General features: G+C 38.2%; 1 protein-coding gene across 1 annotated transcript in view; it reads right to left on the bottom strand.

Moving 5' to 3' along the window:
* The window catches only part of hdac7b (histone deacetylase 7b), a 16,662-nt gene extending 3,763 nt beyond the window's left edge, over positions 1-12,899 (bottom strand). Inside the window, exons 1-16 of the mRNA XM_053498157.1 lie at positions 12,873-12,899; positions 9,015-9,105; positions 8,828-8,922; positions 8,652-8,717; positions 8,249-8,349; positions 6,594-6,753; positions 6,129-6,256; positions 5,535-5,732; positions 5,286-5,415; positions 4,933-5,066; positions 2,892-3,062; positions 1,585-1,649; positions 1,388-1,469; positions 348-467; positions 149-246; positions 1-49 (exon numbers count right to left, since the gene is read on the bottom strand). The exon at positions 1-49 is cut by the window's left edge and continues 70 nt beyond it. Of these exons, the coding sequence (XP_053354132.1) occupies positions 1-49; positions 149-246; positions 348-467; positions 1,388-1,469; positions 1,585-1,649; positions 2,892-3,062; positions 4,933-5,066; positions 5,286-5,415; positions 5,535-5,732; positions 6,129-6,256; positions 6,594-6,753; positions 8,249-8,349; positions 8,652-8,717; positions 8,828-8,922; positions 9,015-9,100 (1,683 nt within the window). The 5' untranslated portion in view covers positions 9,101-9,105; positions 12,873-12,899. The remainder of the gene's footprint in view (positions 50-148; positions 247-347; positions 468-1,387; positions 1,470-1,584; positions 1,650-2,891; positions 3,063-4,932; positions 5,067-5,285; positions 5,416-5,534; positions 5,733-6,128; positions 6,257-6,593; positions 6,754-8,248; positions 8,350-8,651; positions 8,718-8,827; positions 8,923-9,014; positions 9,106-12,872) is intronic.
* Positions 12,900-23,601: the final 10,702 nt, after the last annotated feature.

Here is a 23,601-nt window from a genome sequence, read left to right as displayed (position 1 = left end):
GAGGACGAGGTCGGGACGGAACTCCTGAGCAATCGGCTTGATCACAGTCCTGTACAGAGATGGGGGTGTTAGAGCACTGACCTCTGACCTCTGAAAATACACACTCAAACATGCACCTCTGGAACAGCTGCAGATCGTGGTCTTATACCTAAATGCTGCCAAATATTCTGCGTCCCCTATGTGTGGCCCCAGGTCACATGACCATTCCACATTGACATTAAAACCTTTTCCTTCACCCTGGCCCACCTGTAGGTGACAAACACACACACACACACACACACACACACACACATATAAAAGTATGTCACAAGAAAAAGATGCATTAAAAACAAATGGACGCGCGTTACTTGATCAGGCCGTCCTGCCTCAGCGCTGGGCGTGGTGTTGCTGTCGCGATGCAGAGAGATGAGGAGAACATTCGGGTCGGTGTAGAACACTTCCTGAGTTCCCTTGCAATGATGATCATCCTAAAACCATGCACAAGAGTTCTGTTTAATTCAATTCAGTTTAATTTACATAGGAATTGTGTGTGAATCATCAGAATGATCAGATCGTCTCTGATGAACGAGACGAGGGTGCTGAGGGAAAAACCCCGAGATGGTAATAGGAAGGAACCTTGAGAGGAACCAGACTCAACAGGGAACCCATCCTCATCTGGGTGATACCGGATAGCAGGGATTGATCTGCACCGTCTTCATGGTGAGATGGAACCCCCCCTAGTCACCAGACACCAAGCAGACCTGCAGCACAGACTCGATCCATGTGCTGCACCATCATGTGCGATTGATCAGTAGTGTTAGTGTTTGATGTGTGGTTGGATTTATGATTGTGGTGCATCTGAATATTTTCAATGTTTAATGGAACATTTCATGAAGATATGCGTAACATTTAATGAACGATTGATTACTGAACATTCGATGAAGGTTTGATGAAGGTTTGATGAATGATGAACGTTTGAGGAACATTTGATGAATGATAAACAACTGCTAATTGTTTGATGAAAGTTTGATGTAGGATGATAAATGTTTGCTGAAACGATCCCTCCGATCCTCCAGCACTGCTCGTCTGGTCCCACCATCTCTTAGGGATCGAGGAAGATGTTCATCTAGACTCTTTTCTGTTCTGGCACCGAGGTGGTGGAATGAACTTTTTCTAGATGTCCATACAGCCGAGTCTTTAACTATCTTTAAATGTCAACTTAGGATCTATCTGTTTCTTTCGTACTTGGGTTAACCCCCCCAGAAACTTAAGCACTTTTGTAAGTCGATCTGGATAAGAGTGTCTGTCAAATGCATAAATTTGATAAACGTTTGATGAATGATGTTTATTTAACAGTTAATCACTGTGTGTGTGTGTGTGTGTGTGTGTGTGTGTGTGTGTGTCTCACCCAGTCAATAATTAGAATCTTTCTGTTATTATGTTTTTTCTGGAGCTCTTTAGTAGCAACTGCAACTGGATTAGAAGCAACCCTGAAGAGATGAAACGAAAAAAATTATAATCATTGGGGTGATAAAGTGCATGTGTGTGTGTGTGTGTGTGTGTGTGTGTGTGTGTGTGTGTGTGTGTGTGTCCTACAGCACTTACACTGACTTAGACGGTGATGAGTGTGAGGCATCATGTCCATGTGGTTGAACGATTGCGAAACCATTCTTGTGAGAGAGAAACATTTACACATTCAGGATTAAAATCACTGCAGAAATCCAACAAACAAAAAACTGAATTATTCTTCATGTCATTTTCTTGACACGCCTTCCTTCACCCTGACCATAGATTAAAGTGTTTAAAAATAAACGATGTAGTTAGCATGCTAATGTCTCGCTGCGGTACCATCAGCACTAGGGGTGGAGCAGCAGGAATGTAACAGTAACGTCTTTACACTCCACTGGTTTGACCTTTAGGGACTTAATCTTAACTAATTTTACCTGATGAATCTTTTAGTCTGGGGATGTTTAGCATCTCTGTGTGTCTCTGTGTGTCTCACCGTGTCTCTGTGTGTCTCTTTGTGGCTCTGTGTGTCTCAGCGTGTCTCTGTGTGTCTCAGCGTGTCTCTGTGTGTCTCAGTATGTCTCTGTGTGTGACTGTGTGGCTCTGTGTGTATCAGCGTGTCTCTGTGTGTCTCAGCATGTCTCTGTGTGTCTCTGTGTGTCTCAGCATGTCTCTGTGTGTCTCTGTGTGTATCAGCGTGTCTCTGTGTGTCTCAGCATGTTTCTGTGTGTCTCTGTGTGTCTCAGCGTGTCTCTGTGTGTCTCTGTGTGTTTCAGCGTGTCTCTGTGTATCTCAGTATGTCTCAGTGTGGCTCTGTGTGGCTCAGTGTGTCTCAGCGTGTCTCTGTGTGTCTCAGTATGTCTCTGTGTGTCTCTGTGTGGCTCAGTGTGGCTCAGCGTGTCTCTGTGTGTCTCGTCTGTGTGTCTCAGTATGTCTCTGTGTGTCTCTGTGTGTCTCTGTGTGTCTCTGTGTGACGCATGTCTCTGTGTGGCTCTGTGTGTCTCACCGTGTCTCTGTGTGTCTCTTTGTGGCTCTGTGTGTCTCAGCGTGTCTCTGTGTGTCTCAGCATGTCTCTGTGTGGCTCTGTGTGGCTCTGTGTGTCTCAGCATGTCTCTGTGTGTCTCAGCGTGTCTCTGTGTATCTCAGTATGTCTCAGTGTGGCTCTGTGTGTCTCAGCATGTCTTTGTGTGTCTCTGTGTGTCTCAGCGTGTCTCTGTATGTCTCAGCGTGTCTCTGTGTATCTCAGTATGTCTCAGTGTGTCTCTGTGTGTCTTAGCATGTCTCTGTGTGTCTCAGCGTGTCTCAGTATGTCTCAGTATGTCTCAGTATGTCTCTGTGTGTTTCAGCGTGTCTCTGTATGTTTCGACGTGTCTCAGTGAGTCTCTGTGTGTCTCAGCATGTCTTACCCTCAGGTGACCCTGTGCGACGAGCAGGACGAGCTGTGTTACACAGCCTGCTGCCATCCCCACTGCTTCAGGGTGCAGGTTACTCAGAGCATTTGCTCCATTAAAAGCAAGCGAGCTGACCTGATGAAGCAGCTGATCATCTTTCTCACTGTGCTGGCCGCCTGTGATCCACTGAAACATTGATCATTAGAAATCTACTTACAGGTTTGTACAGAGCCACAGCGTACCAAACTCCACCTCAATCAGACTTACACGTCTGTTTACTAAGAAACAGCTATTTAAACTAAGACTCGCTCCATATTCAATTTTCTATTTTTATTTTTTCCCATTATTTGGATTCTTTACACGTTAAGAGAAATATTTTACGCCATGTTGTAATTTTAATGATTATGAAAATCAAAAATCCAGTATTGAGGAACTGTTAAAAAATACTGACTTGCATTCAATACTTGGTCCCTTATCACATTTTACTGCATCGGTGCAGAATGGCATGAAGGTGACCAGTCTGTGGCGCTGCTGAGGCATTACTGAGTGTTTTGTTCAATCGGGTGTTTCTCATCTTACTCTTAACAATACTCCAGAAATTCTCTATAGGGTTTGGGTCAGGTGAGTAGGCTGGCCGATCGAGCACAGTAATATCGCGGTCAGTACACCAGTCAGTGGTAGTTTTGGCGCTGTGGGCAGGTGGTACATCCTGCTGGAGAAGGAAAATCAGCATCTTGATAACTCTTGTCAGCAGGCAGAAGCATGTACAAAGTGCTCTAAAACCTCCTGGCACTGTGTTGACTTTGGACTTGATAGAATGCAGTGGACCAGCACCAGCAGATGACATGACAACCATAATCATCACAGACCATGAAACTTTACACTGGACTTCAAGCAGCTTGGATTCTTTTGTGCATCTCCACTCTTCCTCAAAGGTCTTTGGGACGTTGATTTCCAAATGAAATGAAAAATTAACATGTATCTGAAAAGAGGACTTTGGGCCACTGAGTTACAGTCCAGTCCTTTTTCTCCTTAGCCTAGGTAGGATGCTTCTCATGATGTTTCTGGATCAGGAGTGGTTTAATACTAGCAATACAAAAAGTTTCCACGTCCTTACATACATGTCTGTGTATGGTGGCTCTTCATGCACTGACTCCAGCCTCACTCTACTCCTTGTGAAGCTCTCTTAAGTTCTTGAATCAGCTTTGGTTGACAATATTATTAAGACTGTAGTTATCCCTGTTTCTTGTTAACCTGTTCTTCTTTCCATAAATATTCTTCGATACAGCATTCTGTGAACAGTCCCATCTTTTAGAGGTGACTTTCTGTGGCTAACGCTCCCTGTGGATGGGGTCGACGATCGTCTTCGGGGTGTCAAGTCAGCAGTCTTACCTATGTGGGAACTGAACTAGACCGAGAGATACAGTCTATTCATACTGTATGGATAGTAATTTACTCAAATTTGAAATGGAATGTGCTAATTTCTGGATTTCTTAATTTCGTGAGCTGTAATCATCAAAATTAAAATATAATCTATTTCACTTGACGTGTAAAGAATCAACATGGCAGGAAAGTAACTGCATAGAAATGCACACTTTGTCTGAAAGGGGGCAGTATTGTGTCATTCATTGTCCAAAATCTGAGAAGGATTGAATCTGTGGCAAGAGAATTTTCTGTTGTTTTTGTTGCTGTTGTTGTAGGACTGAGAGTTTATGAGCTGAATTGTAAAACTCCACACTATACAGAGCCACCTGTAGGCCAATCTGGCCCAACTCTCGTCTCTGAGTAGGAGAATTCGGTACTATCTACTGAGCAAATCTCACATCTTGACAACTCTGATTGTTTTTAGCAAATAATTTTGGACAATGAATGACACAATACTGCCCCCTTTCAGACAAGGTGTGCAGTTCTATGCAGTTACATTCCTGCCATGTTGCCTATTTCCATGAGTTAAATAGATAAATAAACAAACAAATAAATAAATAAATGAATAAATCAGAACTGATAATAAAGAACAACATCAGAGTAGCGGGTGAGACCGCGCAGGGTTCTGTACCTTACACTGATCACTCACTCCACATTCCCGCAGTCTGTCAAACACCTTGGGAATTCTCCCAGCATGCTCAGCATCACAGCTGCTGTCACCACAGATACACTGCTGCTTCAGCATCTGAGGATCATACGCCAGCCCTGAAAACACACACACGATTCATAAAGGAAAGATCGAAAGACAGGACTGAGGATGGAAAGAATTGAAATGATAAGCATGGATCAAGAAGGCAAAGATGAGAAAGAAAAAAGAAAAAAAGTAAGAAAGAAGTCGGGGACTGAAGGAAGAAATGATAGGATTACATAAAGATAAATACAGGATAATCATAATCTCTCCATCAGTAAACGTTTTGTTATCACCTGTTCTGTGGGCGTGGTTAAAGGGGGATTCAGCCGTATCATGCAGGTAGTAGGCAGGAGGAGAGGAGAGGGTGTGTGTCAGTGGCCGATGTGATCTGGTGTGTATTCTAACTGGTGGTCTGTGACGCAACTGGAAGTGACAGAGAGACAAAGAGAGAGAGAGAGAGATGATGATGATGATGATGATGATGATGATAAAATGCGACTGGGTGAAGCAGGTGGATGTTGTTTACGAGCTGAGCTGTAAACCTTGTTGCTAGGAGACAGGTGTGATGAAGATCTTGACTCGGTGCTCCTGTGTTCTTCACACAGCTCCTCCTGGGGAGTCAAGCTGGTGTCATCTCCAACCACAAAACTCACGTTCCCCTTTTCCTGGCCTGCTGTCCTCTCGTCTGCCCCTGGGCGGCGCTGTTTACAGGAGATTATGCAAAAGTTTGTTGCGGTCATCTTACAGGGAAATGACAAGGAGAAGAAAACACACTTTAATAGTGATGGAGAAAGCTTTGTTTTAGGTTAAAAATCATCGAATCAGGTGGCAGCAGCGCAGCATAGAGAAGAGCGTCAGGTAACGTTCACACCGAACATCTCAGGTGAGTATTTCAGAAACTGCTGTTCAGGGGGTTCTCCACACAACAGTCTGTAGAGTTTACAGAGAATGGATGTGGAAAACAGAAAACATCTGGTTCTGTGGAATCACACTGTTCATGAGAGGTCAGAGGATGGCGCTATGGCAACGCAGGTAAACACTCTACACCCATGATGAGCAGAAGAGAATGCTTTCATGTCTGCATGCTTCACTTACTTCCTTTACTGTGTGTGTGTGTGTTTGCATGCTACTCTTACCCTGTGTGTGTGTGATGGTCTGTCTGGTTCTCGGTAGCTGTAACGATGATGAAATCCAGTCTGCTGTTCTCTCATGGCCTGTGGCTGTGACTGACACCTCACTAAAGGCTTGTGCTCGGTGATACACACTGCGTGGGAAAATACACACACACACACACACACTACAATAAGGTGTTTAACCCTGCAGCCTGGTATTTATAACTCAACAGCAATATGTTTGTCAGTGTTTAACTCTAATCAAAAGGTAGTGAGGTGTGATTCTACACTAACGTGTGTATCTCTACAGGGAGGTGTTTACTGGTACATTAAAATGTTTAATCTTACAGTAACATGTTTAACTCTAAACAAAGGTGTTTAACTCTTCAGTGAGGTGTTTAAACTTACAGTGAGGTGTTTAATTTTACAGTAACATGTTTAACCCTGTGAGGTGTTTAACTCTCTTTTACAGAAATGTGGTTAACTGACCGTCTGGCATTCGAGCCATGTGAGGACTGGTGAACAAGGTTGTGTCCACATACACGTGCTGAAGAAAGATGAAGGGGCGTAACATGTTTTCATGTGAGACACAGACAGGAGACTGGATCCACATCTTCAATGGCCCAATAAAGTTTGGGTTCCTGTCCATCTGAAACATGAGAAGAAATGATCATGCAAAATTGCATAAACACAGTCAGAGGTGTGAGACGAAGAACAGACACTGAGTGAAGATCAGACGAGTGTGAGACGAAGGACAGACACTGAATGAAGATCAGACGAGTGTGAGACGAAGAACAGACACTGAGTGAAGATCAGACGAGTGTGAGACGAAGGACAGACACTGAATGAAGATCAGACGAGTGTGAGACGAAGGACAGACACTAAATGAAAATCAGACGAGTGTAAGACAAAGAACAGACACTGAATGAAGATCAGACGAGTGTAAGACAAAGAACAGACACTGAATGAAGATCAGACGAGTGTGAGACGAAGAGCAGACACTGAGTGAAGATCAGATGAGTGTGAGACGAAGAGCAGACACTGAGTGAAGATCAGACGAGTGTGAGACGAAGGACAGACACTGAATGAAGATCAGACGAGTGTGAGACGAAGGACAGACACTAAATGAAGATCAGACGAGTGTAAGACAAAGAACAGACACTGAATGAAGATCAGACGAGTGTAAGACAAAGAACAGACACTGAATGAAGATCAGACGAGTGTGAGACGAAGAGCAGACACTGAGTGAAGATCAGACGAGTGTGAGACGAAGAGCAGACACTGAGTGAAGATCAGACGAGTGTGAGACGAAGAGCAGACACTGAGTGAAGATCAGACGAGTGTGAGGTGAAGGACAGACACTAAGTGAAGATCAGACGAGTGTGAGACGAAGAGCAGACACTGAGTAAAGATCAGACGAGTGTGAGACGAAGGACAGACACTGAGTGAAGATCAGACGAGTGTGAGACGAAGAGCAGACACTGAGTAAAGATCAGACGAGTGTGAGACGAAGAGCAGACACTGAGTAAAGATCAGACGAGTGTGAGACGAAGGACAGACACTGAGTAAAGATCAGACGAGTGTGAGACGAAGGACAGACACTGAGTAAAGATCAGACGAGTGTGAGACGAAGGACAGACACTAAGTAAAGATCAGACGAGTGTGAGACGAAGGACAGACACTGAGTAAAGATCAGACGAGTGTGAGACGAAGAGCAGACACTGAGTGAAGATCAGACGAGTGTGAGGTGGAGGACAGACACAGAGTAAAGATCAGACGAGTGTAAGATGAAGAACAGACACTGAGTGAAGATCAGACGAGTTTGAGGTGGAGGACAGACACTGAGTGAAGATCAAACGAGTGTGAGACGAAGAACAGACACTGAGTGAAGATCAGACGAGTGTAAGGTGGAGGACAGACACTGAGTGAAGACTAGACGAGTGTGAGGTGGAGGACAGACACTGAGTGAAGATCAGACGAGTGTGAGACGAAGGACAGACACTGAATGAAGATCAGACGAGTGTGAGACGAAGGACAGACACTGAATGAAGATCAGACGAGTGTGAGACGAAGGACAGACACTGAATGAAGATCAGACGAGTGTGAGACGAAGGACAGACACTGAGTGAAGATCAGACAGACACCTGATGGTACAGTTGGATGCTGTGGTCCGACTGCTGTGATGATTGATCAGACTGATCTGAAGGTGGAAAGCACTGCCAGCTACTGCTGCTATAGGATGAGTCTGACATTAAACATACAGTACACACACACACAGACACAGACACAGACACACACACACACACACACACACACACACACACACTGTAAATTAAGGTGTTACAATTACTTCACATACTTTTAAAAACATCAGGAATTATTGAAAAAGATTAACAAAAACAGTTGTTGTTTTTTTAACAAAAGGATACAACGATCAATGGTGTGTGTGTGTGTGTGTGTGTGTGTGTGTGTGTGTGTGTGTGTGTGTGTGTGTGTGTGTGCGTGTGTGTGTGTGTGTGTGTGTGTTGGGTCAAGTGGTTTGTTTACTGTGAAGTGGATCCCTCCTACTGGATGAACATCTCCTCTGTTTGTGTTTCAGAACACTTTCAGATGCTGAAAATAATACCAAAATACCAAATAATGATAAAAAGACATTTGACAGAATGTCTCTGTGTGTGTGTGTGTGTGTGTGTGTGTGTGTGTGTGTGTGTGTGTGTGTTTACCAGCTCTCCACAGCTGCCTACATCTATGTTGTTGAGATGGAGGTGTGTTTGGATGCTGATGCTGCGTGTCTAGCTCAGAGATCTGGGCCATGTCTCTACAGAACAACCGCCGGAGTTTATTACACAGACACTCAACTACACAGTTCACAGAGACTCAATTCATTTACCGACTTTAAAATCACGTCACCGTTGGTCCTGAGTCTCGGCTTGTTTAAGACTCTGACGATTTAAAATGGACCTCTGCAGCTTCTGCTTCACCTCCTCACTGGCCATCACACCTGTCCATCAAACAAACAGGAATGTGGGTCAGTTCACAAGAACGCTCCTAAAATAAGAGTAAACACACTAAATATAGCCGACGGAAGTGAAAGTTGTGGTTTGTTCACGTGAGATTAGCCTAGCGATGCAGTCCTGACTGAGTGTGATGTGGCTTCTGTGGTTAGCGGTGTATCATCACATGGCACTGTGTTAAAAAACTGTACCAGTGTTCAACAACACTGAAGTAAAACAAAGTGTCAGATTAGTTTTACTCACAAATTTCCATCATTTCATCCAGCTAAAGGTATTTTTCTGTACATATGTTTATGATCTCATTAGAAGTTTAAATGGCGCACACAGACTATTTAGCGTATTTGGTTCATTCCCGCTGTTCAGCGCAGCTATAGGAGTCACGCCTTATTTATATAACACCTGCGGTCGTGTTAACCTCAGCGCGGGAACAATCAATCTCAGCTGATGATGTAATGATGCATGTCAACAGTATGACTTAAAAAAAATGTGTAAGTTACTAACAGCTTCATAATTTCATGTTCGTTAAGTGTCTTTAGCACCAATGGCAAACTCAGAACTGATCAGCATTAGTGTTACCCATTACCAATACTGAGCTCCTGCACTGTGTGCATAATAAAAGACGCCTTACACACACGTGTTCACAGGGTTATAGTAAACAGTACAATATCACTCTCACGTACGCTATCATTTCTAAAGTAACAGATAGACGTTTGCAAGGTGTATTAACAAATAAAAAAAAAGATACGCTTATTTAACATTCATGGAAGGAGTCTTCAGTGTTAGTGTAAAACTGTAGCATTGGGTTTTCTGACACAAAAAGCTCATTAGGTATGACTAGTAGTGTACGTGTCATATTTTATTAAATTTTTAATGTACTTGTTGCTGATTGCTGTGGTCTAAACATCTGAGAAGTTCTGTTATACCCGAGAATTTGTGGTCCTATATAAGATTTTCATAACAATTTGTTAATTAGATTTGTGAGTATGTTCTTTTATAAAACAATGCTGAACTTTTAAAGACTTATGCCATCTTATAGATCTTATATAACAAGCTCCAGGTCTCATTATGTCTCAACGGATAAAAAAATGTGAATAGTACATTTACTGCACTTAGAAATGGAGAATCTAGGGGTGTACAGTACATTTTGTTTTATAACAGTGTTATAAATGTACATTTGATTCATTCTTTAGTTAGAAAATTTTAAATATGAAATTGAGCTTCATAGTGTGTGTCAGGGGTAGCTCAGTGGTTAAGGCATTGGACCACGGTTCGGAAGATCCCAGGTTCAAACCCCACGACCACCAAGTTGCCAATGTTGGGCCCTTGAGCGCGGCCCTTAACCCTCAACTGCTCAGATGTGTAATGAGATTTAAAAATAAATGTAAGTCGCTCTGGATAAGAGCATCTGCCAAATGCTCAAATGTAAATGTAGTGTAAATTGTACTGTAATTATGGAAAAGTGGTTTATATTGTTGTTCTGAATGCAAGCATCTCACTAGCACGTCTTTTAGAGATCGGTGAAGTGTATACACAACCAGACATTGGGTTGACATTTACAGGTATAAACTGTTCAACCTCACCGACCCATATATACTCCCCCTTTTGATGAGTGTACACTTCCAGTGTATCATTTTTTAAGCATCAAATAGTGAATGATACGGTAACACAAGATACCCTAAGAAAGCTCAGGATTTGAGTAATGCAAAACAATTTATCAAAAGTTACACTTTTATCAAAGTTCCACAGTATTCACACCAGTTACAAAAGTTTCATTTGTGCATAAAGAAAAAATAGTGCTAACATACCTGGAAATGTTTTTTTTTATAAGACTTGTGTTATGAAAACATCGCATTAATGAGGTCATGATTGAAAACTCAGAGTTCAGACAATGAAAGTTTCCATATTGTTTGCTCCAAAATCAGCACCTAGCGCCATCAGTCCAACGTCACACACCTGGGGAACAGTCCAGGTGTGTTCCAGTATTTTTGATAACTCTTGATCTTAAATCCAAATGTCTTTGGTGTGTAGCAAGAACAAAAGTCTTAGTGTTGGTGCTATAGTAGACTCATATTAAACACTAACACTAACCATGCTTCCTATAGTGTTTGAATTATTGATTCTTCTCATGTCCCTATAAAACCTAATGAAAACTTAGAATTGCGTACCAATCGTCTGGATAAGCACTTTTAAATGTAAGGTCAAGGTTTTCTATTTAAAAATGCAGCTCATGACAACAATTATGCCACGGACAGAAAAGTTTCAAGAGAGGCAGAAACCCGTCAGTGTGTTTAACATCTCTGTGCTGAACATTTCATAAACTGGTCACTAATTGAATATTACACATACACATGACACTGATATTAATAAAATATTCACATGTTAAAGTAGTTCTAAACTATAAATATAAAATTATTCATATATGTTTTATATTTCTGGTCGTTTGCCTAAAAAAGTTAAAAAATCATGTTTTAGAGTAACAGTATTAAAATAACCAGGTCAAATTAACCCAAGTTGTGTAAATTTGGAAAAACACCAGTGATGGACGACCCCACCTTGGTGAGTTTTACCACAGCGAGGTTGGGTAACCATATTGATCTGAGTAATAGGAGCATTTTTAAGACCCAAATATGGCCTCATTTATCAGTTTTATATAAAGTTATGTGCAAATATTTGCACAAGTCAAACCTGTTTTTTTTTGCCCAAAAGTGTGCAAGTTGATCACGTGTAAAGTCTGAAGCATGATATAAAAGTGCAGTAATAAACAGCAATTATATGGTGTAAAATCGATCAGCTCGAGGTTTAAATCAGGTAGTTTATAGACGTGTAAACACCCTCAGGAGCACGAGGAGAATACATGCACTCTTACAAAATTATTGGATTTTTGTCAATAAAAATGTAAGTTGTAAACTCTAAGTGTTTTTGTTACACAGTAGTTACCACCTGGAGAAATACTTTACTGCTGACTTTACCATGTGGAAACTTTAAGTATAAACCTGGGAAATTTCAGCCTGGCTTTCCATAGAACATTAAAAAAACTTTTAATGAAGTGCAACTGATAAACTACAAATAGTTATATATGTACTTGTGATGTATTTGAGCCCAAAGCTAATAATAAAAAGCGTTAGCTATAAAACAACAAGTGCTTTTTTTAACTTGCAAACTTGGCAGCAATGCTAATTCTTATTAATTCTCTCACATGACAGAACTGCGACAGGAAACTATTTTAGTGAGAACTTTAATTAAAATAAAAATAAATAGTAATTTGGACCTCTTGAAATTATTATTTAATTCCACTCAGACTTTTATAGCAAATTTAGCACTGGACTTTTAGCCTTTCCTTTTTCTTTCAATAAATTCCCATAGTTCTTTTATTGTTATATATTTTCTATATATTGTTATATTATCTATCTAAAAATAATTATGCTACTGTCTAGAAATAAATGAGTAAAATGAGCATGATTATTGTCCAACTGAACCAGAAATTTATGTTTTCACAGATTTACTCAACATCTACTATTAAAAAACATTTATATGGTGATGTTTCTATTATAGCACAGTACATACGTTTAAATTGACCTTAAAGGTGCTTTGAAATTGTGATTTTTATTTGTATTAAACAATAAATATGGAAAATAATAATAATAACAATAATAATAATAATAATAATAATAGTAATAAAAATAATGCAGTTAATAAAAATAAGAAAAGATAATTGAATGTCTTATGATTTTATGGTTGAAGTGATATTTCTTACCTGACTTCACTTCTTCAATCTGTTGCAATCAGGTCCAAGATCAGGAAAAAGAGTGTGAGCTGTGGGAGTTTAAATACGGTCAAAAACACACACACACACACACACACACACACACACACACACACACACAGAGAGAGAGTTTGCATACCACAGAGCAGATATGTTCTGTGGTGTTTATTTCAGTAAATTGCACCTCTGGCCTCATTACATGACTTGCTGACATTTTTACTTCCTGCTCACTTTCACTGCAAGCTCATGTGTGTTATATTAATCATGTAGTGTAACTGTGTAGTGTAACTATGTAGTGTAACAGTAACATATAACTGTGTAGTGTAACTGTGTACTGTAACATATAACTGTGTAGTGTAACTGTTACATGTAACTGTGTAGTGTAACTGTGACATGTAATTGTGTAGTGTAACTGTGTACTGTTACATATAACTGTGTAGTGTAACTATGTAGTGTAACAGTAACATGTAACTGTGTAATGTAACTGTGTACTGTAACATATAACTGTGTAGTGTAACTGTGACATGTAATTGTGTAGTGTAACTGTGTACTGTTACATATAACTGTGTAGTGTAACTATGTAGTGTAACAGTAACATGTAACTGTGTAGTGTAACTGTGTACTGTTACATATAACTGTGTAGTGTAACTGTGACATGTAATTGTGTACTGTAACTGTGTACTGTTACATATAACTGTGTAGTGTAACTATGTAGTGTAACAGTAACATGTAACTGTGTAGTGTAACTGTGTACTGTAACATATAACTGTGTAGTGTAACTGTGACATGTAATTGTGTAGTGTAACTGTGTACTGTTACATATAACTGTGTAGTGTAACTATGTAGTGTAACAGTAACATGTAACTGTGTAGTGTAACTGTGTACTGTTACATATAACTGTGTAGTGTAACTGTGACATGTAATTGTGTACTGTAACTGTGTACTGTTACATATAACTGTGTAGTGTAACTGTGACATGTAACTGTGTAGTGTAACATATAACGGTGTAGTGTAAATGTGACATATAACTGTGTAGTGTAACTGTTACATGTAACTGTGTATCGTTACATATAACTGTGAAGTGTAACTATGTAGTGTAACAGTAACATGTAACTGTGTAGTGTAACTTTGTACTGTAACATATAACTGTGTAGTGTAACTGTTACATGTAACTGTGTAGTGTAACTGTGACATGTAATTGTGTAGTGTAACTGTGTACTGTTTCATATAACTGTGTAGTGTAACTGTGACATGTAACTGTGTAGTGTAACTGTGTACTGTTACATATAACTGTGTAGTGTAACTGTGACATGTAACTGTGTAGTGTAACATATAACTGTGTAGTGTAACTGTGACATATAACTGTTTAGTGTAACTGTGACATGTAACTGTGTACAGTAACATATAACTGTGTAGTGTAACTGTGACATGTAACTGTGTAGTGTAACATATAACTGTGTAGTGTAACTGTGACATATAACTGTGTAGTGTAACTGTGTAGTGTAACCGTGACATGTAACAGTGACATGTAACTGTGTACAGTAACATATAACTGTGTAGTGTAACTGGGACATGTAACTGTGTACTGTAACATATAACTGTGTAGTGTAACTGTGTACTGTAACATATAACTGTGTATTGTAACTGTGACGTGTAACTGTGTAGTGTAACATATAACTGTGTACTGTAACTGTGTAGTGTAACTGTGTACTGTAACTGTTACATATAACTGTGTGCTGTAACTGTTACATATAACTGTGTAGTGTAACTGTGACATGTAACTGTGTACTGTAACTGTTACATATAACTGTGTAGTGTAACTGTGACATGTAACTGTGTAGTGTAACTGTGACATATACGTAACTGTGTAATACACAGACATTTGGATACAGATTTTGTACTTTAATTGCAAATACAATATAAATATATAAGTTTATATTCTAAGAATTATCACAAAATATTAAGAAATATATTTGTTGTATATATACACTTAACAAAAATATAAACGCAACACCTTTGTTTCTGCTCCGATTTTTCATAAGATGGACTTAAAGATCTAAAATTCACTCCAGATACACAATATTACCATTTCTCTCAAACATTGTTCACAAATCAGCCTAAATGTGTGATAGTGAGCACTTCTGCTTTGCTGAGATAATCCATCCCACCTCACAGGTGTGCCACATCAAGATGCTGATCTGACATCATGAGTAGTGCACAGGTGTACCTTATACTGCCCACGCAAGGTATTGCGTTTATATTTTTGTTGAGTGTATATATATAAATATATATATATATATATATATATATATATATATATATAATATTATATATTATTATATGTATGTATATATATATATATATATATATATATATATATATATATATTAGGCATACAAGGTAATTTAATTATTTTTTATTATTATTTACTGTTAACTAGTAGAAACACGTATTATCACATTTTCAATATAAACAATGAAGAAACCTTAGCTAAAAGGAACTTTAAAAGACAAAGCTAGAATAATGAAATTGAAAAAAAAAGTCCATCAGAAAAAGGTATATTTATTAAAACTAATCCACAAATTAAAGTAAAAATCACAAACAACTATACTCATATATTATTATGATTTATTTATAATTATTTTCTTTTTCATTTTTTCTTTTCTTTTACGGAAAAAGTAGAAACTCCTAGTTATGATATTTTGTAGTTGATTGTTAATATCGTATTACCAATAAAAACGACAAGGAACACTAGATAAAAGGGACTTCGAAAACATAAACCTATCATAAGAATATATTTTGAATTAAGATATTTTGGGGGCGTGGCTATATGTGGACTGATGTTTTTTAAACTGTCAAAATCACTTATTGCATCTTTTATCTGCCCAGAATAATACAGGTAAACAAAAACAGAATGTTATCATTTGGTTTATCAGGATTGAAATTTATAAATTACAAAATAATCATTTAAATCACTGATAATTAACAAACAACAATAAAAACCCACACACAGATTTCATCATATACATTGTTATTTATTGTTTGATTTGTAAAACATTAAACAAAACATTACATAAAATCAATATCTAATGAAAGAAAAAAAAAGAAATAACATCTTTTAAATTTCTGATTTACAGTTTGATTTTTAATGATAAACTGAGGTCCTGGTGTGAAGGCATGCGACTGTTGAACCTGGAAACACAGACAGCTTCCCTACGGTGTCCCGTAAGGATCAAAAAGCCCCCCCCAAAAGAATAAAATTTGAATAAAAACTCAGAAACAACAAAGAGTGAGTCTGTTTTTCCCCTTTTAAGAGCGAACCTGTCATTATAACCTGATCTGATCGGAGGCACTGACACTTTAGCAGCTGTGTGGATGAGTGTGTTTGTGTGTGTATATATGAGTGCGTATGTGTGTGTCCAGTATAAACATAAAGACAGTACAGACTGAGGTGTTTGCGTTGATATTAGATGAGTTTCTCAGTGAAAGTTCGACGACAGGTTTGCAGCTAAGAGGGGAAATGAGGGCGACTCGTGAGGTGATCATGTTCGTGTGTGATTTTTATTTATTTATTAGATTTTTTTTTAGTAAATGTTTCTGTAAAGCAGCAATAAATCCAACTTACAGTCAGAATTGAGAGGGGGCGGGGCCTGAAGAGGGGCCAACCAATCCCAGCAGCTACTGAACACTGTCAGTCACAGGAGTGACCACGCCCACTACAGCTTTCTCTGAGCGCGTGGGTCAAAGACGAAATTGAAATATATTTTTAAAAAATTAAATAAACTGAGAAAAAACTTACATTTTTCATAAAATAAATTTGTATTTATACTGTACTAAAAACATTGTATTTAATCAATTTTAATCATTTAAAATACAAATATTTCACAAAGAAATAAAAAAATCTAAAGGCTAAAAAAATTTATCAACAAAAGTTTTTACTTTAATTGCAACTTAGATCGAACAATTGAATGTATACTGTGTTCTAATAATTAACACTAAATGTGTGGAATATACATATATATTATATCAAGTATTATATACATTATATATAGTAATTAGGTGAAAAAACTTTAAATAAAAAAAATCTATCAAGAATAAATTTGTACTTTTATTGTAAGTGTAGTTAAGTTTTAGGTCATTTTTCTATTTATTATTTTCCTGACTAACAGTAAAATATTTATCTATTGAATTATTTATTTATACATATACATATATATATATGTATATGTATATTCACATATACATTGCTGTTAGTGTTAATTATTAGAACACTTTAACTTTTTTTAACCATTTCCCCCTCTTTTCTATTTAATCTGTTCCACGATAAACAAGTCTGAGTCAACAAATTCCCCTCGTTAAAGCAGAACGAGGTCGTGACGTTTCCTATATTTTTCGTCTTTGACCCACACGACTGTAGCTCTGTGTTAAATGTCTGACCGGAGAGAAAGCGTAAGATTTTGGAAAAAAAAATCCAATATAATAATAATAATAATAAAAGCTGTAATGTTAAGGCGAGTCTGCTGCGCTGTGGGAAACACATTAAAGTCTGAGGTACTCGAGTCGGCCGTATGTGAGCCACGGCGCCGCAATAAATACAAACACCGATCATAAAAAATACAAACAAATCACATGCGTCTGTAGCCGAGTGAGGTAGTTTGTCATGGTTACACTTTGGACTCAAACCAAAAAAAAAAGAAGAAAGAAAGAGAGAGAAAAAGACCAACATTGATATCAAAAACCACCTCGTTTCCATCATCATCATCATCATCATCATCATCGTCGCTATACATTTTTGCGTAGTAGCCTGGTGTTTATGAGCAGATGCTGGTGTAGTGTTGTTTGTTTGTTTGTGTTTTGTTTTTTTTTGTTTTTTTTTACTGAAAATTCCCGAAACAAGAAAATGTAAAAATTGAAAATTAATTCAAAAAAAGAGACTGAACATTCACTGTAAAAAGAAAATCCTGCTGTAATGTTTTAAATTTCCAGTTCAAGTGAAAAACATTAAACTCCAGCCAGAAAGCAGCAGCGTTCAGACGACGAAAACACCAGAGGAGAAAAAAACACAGAGTTAAAGTAGCACTCCAGGGCTGTTTCTTTAAATCCTAATCTCTCTCTTAACTTGTGTGTGTGTGTGTGTAAGTACATTTCACTATAAAATATAAAATCCTATGTACGACAAACGCATTTAGAATACTTGAAGATGAAAACAAGATAAGAATTTTATTGTTTAACAGACGGAATTTCTTTAAAATGTAAAGTTTACCAAACGATCGACATTTCCCTTAGTGAATTTGGCCTGAATACAGTTTTCAGGTACCGCGCACACAGAGGCTAAGCATACAGTTCTACAACCCTTATGTTGCTATGGTTACAGACAACTATACTTCAAACAATTCGTCTGCACTTTGTTTACACACTTAGCCAGCTAACGCTGAACAGTTGAATAGTTTGCTGGTTATAAATATCAGTTGCGGTGTTTACACTGAGCTAGGTTTTCCAGCACGACAGGACTAGTTTACGGACGAAAGAAAACCGTTCCGCTATTTACATTTACGCGTCAGGCCACGAAATTTTAAAAGTACGGACTGTAAAAATGCGCTAGCTACAGTTATTATACGATTTAAAATATAAATTTAAAAAAGGTTCGGTTACACTTTGCTAATCACCACGTTAAGAACAGATTAGAATAAAACGGATTAGCAAAAGTGACTGATGTTTATCTTTAGCTAGGCAAAACAACACAATCTGGACAGTATTTACACTTAGCTAGCTAACGCAGCACAATCGGAACAGAGCGTGAATGAACAGAGTGTAGAGAGATTAGGATTAAAAAAAAGAAGCACAAAACACTGGACTCTTCGTTTAATGTTTGATAAAATGAGGTGATTACTAATAAATTAATCCCTTAAACATAAACATTCCTCCACATCGACACACACACACACACACACACACACACACACACACATACACACACACACCTTCAAATTGAGCAATAACCGAGGCGTGGGCTATAGCGAGGGCTGCACAGTACAGGGCTAAAGTGAGCATTAGCATGTTTTACATTAACCCTGAGTACTGACCGATAATTATTCCGCCAATTTAATCATAATTTTATTGCACTTTTTTAAATTAAAACTGACAGAAAATGCTTTTTTCTTTACACACTTCATTATTCTACACTCTTAGGATATAAAATTATTTACTACGTAAAACCAAAAGCAGAACACTAGACCCCTGGATGAGGAACTGGGTCTGATTTTCTCTTTAAAAAGTATTAATTCAGCGCCCTCTAGTGGAGAATGTGGATCTGACACATTTGGTTCTACAGATTATTGCATCAAATTTCCTTTCTGATAAAATAAAACATGCTGTGTGTGAGTGTAGCGTCGGGTTAAAAATATATCTGAAAAGTTTAGAAAATATAAATATATTTTTATGCAAAAAGTGTTTGAAAGAATCTTCGATTTAACACATTTAAAACTCAATTTAAGGACGAAACCCTTTTCCTGACTGCTGATTGGCTGGAACGGTTGAAAGTGCTCCGGCGGTGTGACCCTGTAAACTTGAAAATCTTTTTTGTTTGTTTTAATATTTTGTAAGCTGGCTCGGTTTAACGAGTATATAAAAATAAGATTACGCAAACATAATTGTGACGAAATCCGCATCATCTTCTCTTCATCTGCGTTTATAAGCGTTAATTATTTGTGTTAATGAAGTGTGAATCTATTTGTTATTCACTAATCAGATCCCTATCTTTGTGGTCCAGTGAAAGTGCTTAAAGTCTAGAGAGCGCGCTGTGATCGGTCGACATGTTCAATTAATATGTTAAAACATAAAAAGGGTAAACTCGTGATTAATGCTCCGTTCAAGAACAAGTGTAAATACAGAGAGTTAACGCCTGAGAGTTTAAAGTTTAAATTTGATTACAAACTGAAGAATAAAGAATAATTATGAGAGTGATACTTATAAAAAAGTTTTTTTTTTTTTAAACGATGGACAAAAAAATTTGCGTGATTTTTTAAAATTGACGTTCAATAATTTATTTTGTTTTTAATGAAAATCGTTCTTAAATCATGGCTCATTACGCCACACATATGATTAGACTTTAGCCACTATACAGACATTTTTTTCGCACAAACAAAATAAAATCACAAACAATTGAGTAGCGAGTGAACGCAGCATTAATACACCAGAACCGATAAGAAATGGTTAAACAGCGAGTTAACAGTCATCTTTAATAAACCAGGGCTAAGATTTCAAACACAAAAAGGATATAATGATCTGTGCAGCCCCACGTTTAAACACGACCGAAAAAAAAAAAAAGTTAATTTAGTTAAACCAACATTCATGAATCAAAAGGTGAACGTTCATTGTTTTAAGTGCCCGGACTAAACTATATTTTGCAAACGACTCTGAACTGGGTTATTATCACTTTTTATCTTACACACACACACACACACACACACACACACACACACACACACACAGAGGCTAAGCTGAGTCTGCCACGCCCAGACAGAAATATCAATATACATAGTAAATAGATAAGTGCTTAACGGTCCTGCTATACACACACACACACACACACACACACACACACACACGCTCAGTCTCCATGTTTTTCGAATGCACTGAGCCTTCTTAATATAATTTTTAATAAAAAAACGATGAAACATTCTGCCATCGACCCTGAGCCTAGACGACCGAGCAGCCTCAGCCTGCCATCACCACGCCGACCTGACCACCACGCCCTCTTCCCTTGTCACACACACACACACACACACACACACACACACACACACACACACACACACACACACAGGAGGCATCCTCCTGCATTGGCTGTAGGAACAAAAAGATGCCCCGAGCTATATGAAATGACGACTATGTAAAAGCGGAGAGTGAAAGTCCGTCTCTGAACGCATCGCAGAGCCGCGAGTGCCTCGTGCCAGACTGTCCTCGTTACGCTACCTCATTCTCTTATGCCGTGACTTCATAACGACCAGTGAATTCTAACTCAGGGAGCGGTTCTAACAGCTTTATAACGTTCTATAACAAAACAGGATAGAAACAGATGATTAAAAACACTGACGATAGGAGACGCAGGAACGTTACATTCTGTTTCATTTACCAACGAGAGAGAGAGAGAGACAGAACGAGAGAGAGAGAGACAGAACGAGAGAGAGAGAGACAGAAAGAGAGAGAGAGACAGAACAAGAGAGAGAGAGAGAGAGACAGAACGAGAGAGAGAGAGACAGAACGAGAGAGAGAGAGACAGAAAGAGAGAGAGAGACAGAACAAGAGAGAGAGAGAGAGAGAGACAGAAAGGAGGAGCAGGAAAAACCTTTAAAGCCTATTAAAGGGAAACTCCGGCGTTTTTTTTACTCGTCACACTGATTTCGCTTCACTGTCTCGCATGTGTGTGTGTGTGTGTGTGTGTGTGTGTGTGTGTGTGAAATTTGGACAGGAGTTTAAATCCTCGTCCCTACACTGAGCAAAGAAGGAAAAGGAAAAGAAAAGGAAAAACTTCCTTATAATACAAGTCAAGGGGCAGATGTTTTTCTTTTTTCTAAGAACATTTTCTTAAACTTTCACAAGCTCTGTTAAAAGTGTGTGTAGGAACAAAACAGGAAATAGTTCACAGACAGAACTTCTGTATTATTGTGTGTAAAGGTTTAGATGACACATGAATGCCTCAAAACCTGGATTTGAATTCTCCTAGATTCATTCTTTATATATATATATATATATACACACGCACAGAGAGCGAGACTTTAAGGTTGGATTTTCCTAAACTAGAATTTTGGACCGCACGTTTATACGAGACTGCTAAAAAGGGACGTGATTGTAAAGAAAAAAAAGATATGTGGACCTTTTTACGTTAAATAAGATCTCAAAACTTTGAGGGTCACTCGTGTGTGCTTACAATACAGCAAAATGTTCCTGGTAATTAGTGACAGTCTTACTTAGAATATAGATTTAAACATAACGACTCTGACGAGGAGATTTAATAATAAATAAATATTCATAAATCAAATGTTTCTGAACTGCACTAAAACACTGCTAAGTGCTCTAGGATTGGCTCGCATTTCGCCCTCAGTGAGGATCTAATCAATCATAGATGAGACTGAAATAATGTAGCGAATCATAATGCAGGAGGCGGGGCTTGTCAGAAAACAAAGTCTTTAGGAAGTATAAAGAACCCGACCTGTCATGAGTTAAAATTCTTAAAATTAACTAAGAAATAATTCAACAAAAACGAAGCTTACTTTAAAAGACATCTTTTAAGGACAAACCAACGCGTCGATGCACTCGCACTCGCACCTATCTGATGGAGGGTCAAGTTTTGTCCAATTTAGACAAAACCTTTCAGTGTTATTTTTACGTTTTTTTCCTCCTTGTGTCCCTTCAGGGCCTGTGTCCATGTAATCATGTTTAAGCTCTAAATTAAAATATATATTTATAAGTAATATCTTTTTGTACATCTGGCCAACATTAGTTCTTAGCCAGAAATGTTGCCATGGTTACAATTAGCGAGCTAATATAAGGCAACCTAACACAAGCATAAGCGATCTATGTAAAGTACAGGATCATATATCACTACAAATAGCTCTTCAGTAGAAACCATTAGCAAGAGTGGATTAGCAAAAAAATGTTCCTATGTTTACCTTTAGCTAGCTAATACAGCATTATCTGTTCAGTTCATTCACTAATTAAGCTCATTCCCATAGTTACATTTATTAAGCTAACAGCTATAATGTTTTTTTCCCCCTTTTTCATATTAGCAAAAAAGTTTACATTTAGCTAGCTAATATATATATAACACGACCTTACAGGTTTGTAATTCACAACAAGTCGTTTGCATGGTTATACTCACTGTCTAATGCTAAATGATCAGACAGGAGAGTATGCTAGTCGGTGTTAAATGTTGATCGGTTATTTAGAGTTAGCTAGCTTTGTAGGTTAACAGATGTTTGGCCATGATAGCGTATTAGCTAGCTAACACCTAGACTTGTGAGGTTTGTAGGTTAACAGATGTTATCACCTAGGTAGTGTATTAGCTAGCTAACATATCAGGATTTGAGAGGTTTGTAGGTTATCACATGTCGCCATGGTAACGTACTAGCTAACATCAGGATTTGAGAGGTTTGTAGGTTAACAGTTGTCGCCATGGTAACAATTTAGCTAGCTAACATATCAGGACTTGAGAGGTCTGTAGGTTAACAGATGTTGTCGCCATGGTAACGATTTAGCTAGCTAACATATCAGGACTTGAGAAGATTGTAGATTAGCAGATGTTGTCGCCATGGTAACATATTAGCTAGCTAACATACCAGGAGTTGAGAAGATTGTATATTAGCAGATGTTGTCGCCATGGTAACATATTAGCTAGCTAACATACCAGGAGTTGAGAGGTTTGTAGATTAACAGATGTTGTCGCCATGGTAACGTATTAGCTAGCTAACATCATAACTTGAGAGGTTTGTAGATGTTGAAAAGTTGCTAAAATGTAACTTTTATTATAGACTGTTATAAACATTTTATTGCTAGCATCTGCCCTTAGACTTCCATTTTAAATCAAACAATTGTTACCTCATAATCACACACACACATGACAGATCCAGTGGCGAGCATTTTAGCGGAAAAAGAAGTTAAACACTGGAGACAAAACGTTCAGAAGCAGCCTCATGGTGACGTTCTCCGTGTTTCTCAGGAG

Source organism: Clarias gariepinus, chromosome 6 (assembly GCF_024256425.1).
Source record: "Clarias gariepinus isolate MV-2021 ecotype Netherlands chromosome 6, CGAR_prim_01v2, whole genome shotgun sequence".
NCBI lineage: Eukaryota > Metazoa > Chordata > Actinopteri > Siluriformes > Clariidae > Clarias > Clarias gariepinus.
Note: the sequence above shows the minus strand (reverse complement) of the source record. Positions and strands in the feature narration are given on the sequence as shown.